Source organism: Ixodes scapularis, unplaced genomic scaffold (assembly GCF_016920785.2).
Source record: "Ixodes scapularis isolate PalLabHiFi unplaced genomic scaffold, ASM1692078v2 PGA_scaffold0__279_contigs__length_252992795, whole genome shotgun sequence".
NCBI classification, from domain to species: Eukaryota; Metazoa; Arthropoda; class Arachnida; order Ixodida; family Ixodidae; genus Ixodes; species Ixodes scapularis.
The window spans coordinates 167899495-167906466 of record NW_024609835.1 but is presented as its reverse complement, the minus strand read 5'-3'; the positions used below and the strand labels follow the sequence as shown (position 1 = coordinate 167906466).

The following is a 6972-nucleotide window of genomic DNA, read 5'->3' as shown; positions in this document are numbered from 1 at the left end:
AACCCCGAAAACTCTGTCCTCGGCTCCGCCACCCACCTGCTGAGCTTCCGTGCTGACAGCACGAAGCATTTGCGCCTCCGCCACGGAGGAGAACGGCGCCGCGAGGCGTCAAAAAGGGTTGACGTATGCCTCACGTGATGCGCAAAGTGGCAAATTTCTCCCTCCGTGTGGATACCCCGGGGGTATCCACGAGAAAGAGAACTCCGCGGACGGATGTCGTTACGTCACCAACCCGGAAATCTCTGTCCTCGGCTCCGCCACCCACCTGCTGAGGTTCCGTGCTGACAGCACGAAGCATTTGCGCCTCCGCCACGGAGGAGAACGGCGCCGCGAGGCGTCAAAAAGGGTTGACGTATGCCTCACGTGATGCCCAAAGTGGCATATTTCTCCCTCCGTGTGGATACCCCGGGGGTATCCACGAGAAAGAGAACTCCGCGGACGGATGTCGTTACGTCACCAACCCCGAAAACTTTGTCCTCGGCTCCGCCACCCACCTGCTGAGCTTCCGTGCTGACAGCACGAAGCATTTGCGCCTCCGCCACGGAGGAGAACGGCGCCGCGAGGCGTCAAAAAGGGTTGACGTATGCCTCACGTGATGCGCAAAGTGGCAAATTTCTCCCTCCGTGTGGATACCCCGGGGGTATCCACGAGAAAGAGAACTCCGCGGACGGATGTCGTTACGTCACCAACCCCAAAAACTTTGTCCTCGGCTCCGCCACCCACCTGCTGAGCTTCCGTGCTGACAGCACGAAGCATTTGCGCCTCCGCCACGGAGGAGAACGGCGCCGCGAGGCGTCAAATAGGGTTGACGTATGCCTCACGTGATGCCCAAAGTGGCAAATTTCTCCCTCCGTGTGGATACCCCGGGGGTATCCACGAGAAGGAGAACTCCGCGGACGGATGTCGTTACGTCACCAACCCGGGAAACTCCGTCCTCGGCTCCGCCACCCACCTGCTGAGGTTCCGTGCTGACAGCACGAAGCATTTGCGCCTCCGCCACGGAGGAGAACGGCGCCGCGAGGCGTCAAAAAGGGTTGACGTATGCCTCACGTGATGCCCAAAGTGGCAAATTTCTCCCTCCGTGTGGATACCCCGGGGGTATCCACGAGAAGGAGAACTCCGCGGACGGATGTCGTTACGTCACCAACCCGGGAAACTCCGTCCTCGGCTCCGCCACCCACCTGCTGAGCTTCCGTGCTGACAGCACGAAGCATTTGCGCCTCCGCCAAGGAGGAGAACGGCGCCGCGAGGCGTCAAGAAGGGTTGACGTATGCCTCACGTGATGCGCAAAGTGGCAAATTTCTCCCTCCGTGTGGATACCCCGGGGGTATCCACGAGAAAGAGAACTCCGCGGACGGATGTCGTTACGTCACCAACCCGGAAATCTCTGTCCTCGGCTCCGCCACCCACCTGCTGAGGTTCCGTGCTGACAGCACGAAGCATTTGCGCCTCCGCCACGGAGGAGAACGGCGCCGCGAAGCGTCAAAAAGGGTTGACGTATGCCTCACGTGATGCCCAAAGTGGCAAATTTCTCCCTCCGTGTGGATACCCCGGGGGTATCCACGAGAAAGAGAACTCCGCGGACGGATGTCGTTACGTCACCAACCCCGAAAACTCTGTCCTCGGCTCCGCCACCCACCTGCTGAGCTTCCGTGCTGACAGCACGAAGCATTTGCGCCTCCGCCACGGAGGAGAACGGCGCCGCGAGGCGTCAAAAAGGGTTGACGTATGCCTCACGTGATGCGCAAAGTGGCAAATTTCTCCCTCCGTGTGGATACCCCGGGGGTATCCACGAGAAAGAGAACTCCGCGGACGGATGTCGTTACGTCACCAACCCGGAAATCTCTGTCCTCGGCTCCGCCACCCACCTGCTGAGGTTCCGTGCTGACAGCACGAAGCATTTGCGCCTCCGCCACGGAGGAGAACGGCGCCGCGAGGCGTCAAAAAGGGTTGACGTATGCCTCACGTGATGCCCAAAGTGGCAAATTTCTCCCTCCGTGTGGATACCCCGGGGGTATCCACGAGAAAGAGAACTCCGCGGACGGATGTCGTTACGTCACCAACCCCGAAAACTCTGTCCTCGGCTCCGCCACCCACCTGCTGAGCTTCCGTGTTGACAGCACGAAGCATTTGCGCCTCCGCCACGGAGGAGAACGGCGCCGCGACGCGTCTAAATTGGATGATATATGTCTCACGTGATGCGCGCTCCATGGAGGAAAGGGGCGGATTTCTCCTTCATGTGGATACCCCAATAAGGGCAGAGCTCACATGTCGTGAGCCATTCACTCTCGGGAAATTATGAAACTCTCAAGAACGTAATTGGAGGCAATTTTCACTTACAATCATATTGCCGCGCGCAGACTTGCAGAAGGTTCTCGTTTATTCTTGCTGCGAACATAACTTCTATCGTTTTTGTTGTTCTAGAAAGTGCGTGTTCATTCTCGCCCTAAGCGCGCTACGCTCGAGCCTTCCCCGCCGAATCTTCGAGATAGTGACTCACTCTAGATAAGAGGCCGCCCGCAACCTTGTCGAGTCAGTTTTCGCCCCAGCGTTCGACTCTGCTGACACGCCGACTTCGACGCCCGCGACGCTCTGCTTTCTTCTGTTTCCTTCTTTATTTTTGGCACAAGTTCGCCACATTAAACGTTTATTTATTTCTGTTTATTTCTTGTTTATTGGTCACTACCCGTGACATTCTGGTGGAGGTGCAGGGTACGTATCACCATGGATCTCGACGCGGGCAGTGCATCTCCCAACCGGCGTGATGAGGTGCCCTCCGGCGGTTCGTATTTGAGGTCCGTCCCACGGCGTCGTGACTTTTCGAAGACGGCGGGAGAGCCTCCCACTCAAGACTGAGTAGTCTGCTCCGGTGTCCACGAGTGCTGATGCGTCGTGGCCGTCGATAACAACGTTTAGGTTGTTGGACACCGATGCAGAAGCTTTGTTGCGATGCGTGGCGTCGGGAGAGTGGGAGCGCTTTGTCGTTCTTGGAGGCTCTTTACGTCGGTCGTCTTCGGCAACTCCACCTCCAGGGGTTGCCGCGCCTAGTTTCCCCGGCGAGGAGCGAGGGGTGACAGGCTTTCACGTCGGGGTCGGTGCATCGGCGAAGCTGGACGTCGTGGCGAAGGCGACCGGAACTCTCGGCGGGACGCAAGCTCGGGGGACTGAGGTCGTCGCAGGTACTCGTCGATCTCCCGAGGGCGTTCACCATACCGGGGGCGCGGGTCGTTTGGGGGGAATCCGCGCAGCCCGAGTCGTCGGTGTGGGCATCGGCGGTACACATGGTCAGCTTCCCCGCAGTGGTAACACAGCGGGCGTCGGTGGGCCGTCCTCCAGACGTCTGTCTTCCTCGGCCGCGCGCAGACTTGTAGAAGGTTCTCGTTTATTCTTGCTGCGAACATAACTTCTATCGTTTTTGTTTTTCTAGAAAGTGCGTGTTCATTCTCGCCCCAAGCGCGCTACGCTCAAACCTTCCCCGCCGAATCTTCGAGATAGTGACTCACTCTAGATGAGAGGCCGCCCGCAACCTTGTCGAGTCAGTTTTCGCCCCAGCGTTCGACTCTGCTGACACGCCGACTTCGACGCCCGCGACGCTCTGCTTTCTTCTGTTTCCTTCTTTATTTTTGGCACAAGTTCGCCACATTAAACGTTTATTTATTTCTGTTTATTTCTTGTTTATTGGTCACTACCCGTGACATTCTGCGTTGAGCTACGCCGCGATGGCCCGACGACCGCCGCAAGCTCCCCGCCAAGCCACTTCGCCACCCCGAAGAGACGCCCCAACGCCGCAGTACCCCCGACGACAGGAAGATCAGGCGCACGTTCACCCAGAGCAAGTCTGCGCGCGGCAATATCAGGCAGGCTAAATCGTCTAAACAGCTTCATGAGCTTTCCAATTTTGGTTTCGGTTGAGGTCCTGCTCATCGGCAAAACTTCGGGCCAATTAGAGTGCGAATTCACACTCACCAAAATGACGACTTTGGAAAGAGCCCGCCAAATTAGAGTACAGCCGTTACCAAAGTCGAGTCGGCAAAGACCAGAGATGCAGCGATGCCGGACCCGAAAGGCCTCGTTGTTGCTGGAAAACCTCGCACGTGTTGACCAGACGCTCAATGTCCGTGTTGACATCCGGCCACCAGGCGTAGCTGCGTGCAAGCTTTTTCATTCGGACCATCCTCAGGTGCCCCTCCTGCAGCTCTTCCAGTGGGCACTCCTTAAGTTCAGTTGAGGTTACCACCCACATCCCCCACAATAGACAATGCTGAGGCCATATCAGCTCGTTTCTTCTTGCGAAGTAGCATTTGAACCAGTGTTCTAGGCGTTACAAAAAAAGTAATGAAATACGTTACTCGTTACTTGCAAACAAAAGGAAGGCATTACCGACCTACATTAGCTCAAATCATCCCAACCAGTCATAATGATCCGTATTCAACACTTGTATATGTTGTGGCTTACGACCACGGTGCTTACGACAAGAGATAGGACGAGGTGCAGCCGATGTAGCTTCCAGAGCCAAACGGTTTTAATGTCCCGTGCATTCGTTTCGTCTCGCACATCCCAGGCGCGCGCTCACTTCTTTGCCCGCCGCCTCGCGCTATTTATTGAAACAATACTCAAACACAACACTCCTTCCCCATCAATGTTTTGGCTGACTCACACAAGAATACCTCTCCGGTGGCCTACGTTGTCGTATGCTACTTCGAAGCACTGGTGTGGTCGGTACCGCTGTCTCGGAAACAGGCTCCATATCGAGGGCAGCAGGCTCTGTCATGTTGTCTCGAGAACCACCGGACGCCCTTCGTGGTGTTGCAGCCGGATGTCGACATTTCTTCTCTGTGCAGACGAATCTTCGAAGTGTCTCGGACGGACATCATCCACGTGCACATACCGATGCTGATCTTGCACTATCACGACGTAGGTTGATGCACTTACTTTCTTCATAACACGTCCCACCAACCATGCAGGATCTGTCGGACGTGATCCCCGGACGAGGACTTGGTCGCCTTCTTCGAAAGTTCGCCAAGAGCCTCTTCTCATGTCGGCGGCTGTCTTGATTTGTTGCTGGCGATCTCTCATGCGTCTCTCCATTTCAGGATGAAGGAAGCTCAGACGGGTCCTAGGCTTCCAAGAGAGAAACAGCTCGGCTGGAGTTTGGTCGGTCGTACCAGTTGGGGTGTTTCTGTATGCAAACAGGAACTGGTCGACTCGATGTTGCATCGATTTCGATACACCCGTCCGTTGCTCGTCGATTACCTGCCTCAGGAGGTCCCGCTTGACGGTTTGCACACACCGTTCCGCGCTTCCCTTTGAGGCGGGATGGTACGGAGGACTTTTCGTGTGGCGTACCCCATTCATCGACAGAAACTCTACGAACTCTGTCGCCACAAACTGGGGTCCATTGTCTGTCACTACCTCTTCTGGTAGTCCAAACGCGGCGAAAACACTTCGCAATCTTTCGATAGTACATTTTGTCGTAGTAGAACTCATTAGAAACACCTCTACCCACTTTGAATGAGCATCTACGACAATCAAAAACCAGTTCTGATCCCGGTATGCAAAATCAAGATGCACCCTTTGCCATCTGCGCGTTGGCCAACCCCACGTTAATAATGGAACACGTGGTGGCGCGTTCTGCGTTAGTTGACAAGTACTACAGTTTTTGACAGTGTGTTCGACATCATATGTTATCAAAGGCCACCACACGTGACTATGTGATAGCATTTTCATTCTGGTGGTGCCTGGATGTCCCTCGTGCAACAGGGACAACACTTTTTCCCTAAACACTTCGGGAATGATCACTCGATTTCCCCATGTTACACACCCTTGGTCAACCGACAATTCGTGACGGCGCACAAAGTACGGTTGCAATGCCTCATTATCCACATGTGAAGGCCATCCGTTCAGTGTGAAAAACAACACTCTTTTCATCACACTATCCTTTTGAGTTTCTCTCCTAATTTCACGAGCTGACAATGGCACTTCGTCCACCGCCGAAAAGAAACTGACGTAGTCTGAGCTATCGTTCACGTTGGGCAAAGGCAGACGTGACAGCGCATCAGCATTCTGAATCTGGCTACCCTTCCGATAAACCCACTTGTAACTGTAGGCAGCAAGTAAGAGAGCCCACCTCTGCATCCTGGCTGCTGACATCGCCGGAATTTGTTTTTCATGACCTAACAGCCCTGCCAACGGCTGGTGATCCGAATAGATGCTGAAATTTCTGCCATACAGATACTTGTGAAACGTTTTCAACCCAAAAACAACTGCTAGGGCCTCTTTTTCAATTTGGGCGTAACCCTTTTCAGCCTTGCTCAGAGTTCGTGATGCATAAGCAATCGGTTTCTCATCATTCCCAACTCTGTGAAAAAGAACCGCTCCCACTCCGTACGCTGAAGCGTCACATACAAGCCCCAATTCCTTTTTTGGGTCATAGAACGTTAAGACGTTTTCATGCGTAAGCCACGCCTTACTTCTGTTGAATGCGTTGTCTTCTGCCCTTGACCAACGCCATTTTGTGCCCTTCTGTAATAAGTCATACAACGGCTTCAGCTCGGTTGACATGTTCAGCACAAACTTGCCATAAAAGTTAATCATGCCCAAGTAGGCGCGCAGTTCTGATTCATTTTTGGGGCATGGGGCCTCCCGTATGGCCTTTACTTTCTCTTCCGATGGTCGAACCCCATATTGATCTATCACATGTCCCAAATAATGAACAGACGTCTGAAAAAATCTACATTTTTCTTTCTTTAGTCTGATGCCTTGTTGGCTGAACCGTGCCAGCACGCTTTCCACCTTTTTGTAGCAGTCCTCATAAGTTTCGCCCGCTATTAGTACATCGTCTAGATAGCACGCGACATTTCTCAGCCCTTCCAGTACTTTGTCCATGACGGACTGAAAAATTGCAGGAGCACTAGTGATGCCGTAAGGCAATCTCGTGGACTTAAACAAGCCAAGGTGTGTGTTCACAGTGAC

The 6972-nt window shown here is 54.2% G+C and overlaps 1 protein-coding gene across 1 annotated transcript; it reads right to left on the bottom strand.

Annotated features, from left to right (window-relative positions):
• Positions 1-4767: 4767 nt before the first annotated feature.
• Positions 4768-5901, bottom strand: LOC120837557 (uncharacterized protein K02A2.6-like). Its single transcript, XM_040207003.3, has one exon. It carries the CDS (start codon positions 5725-5727, stop codon positions 4768-4770), a length of 960 nt encoding a protein of 319 aa, XP_040062937.3. The 5' UTR covers positions 5728-5901.
• Positions 5902-6972: the final 1071 nt, after the last annotated feature.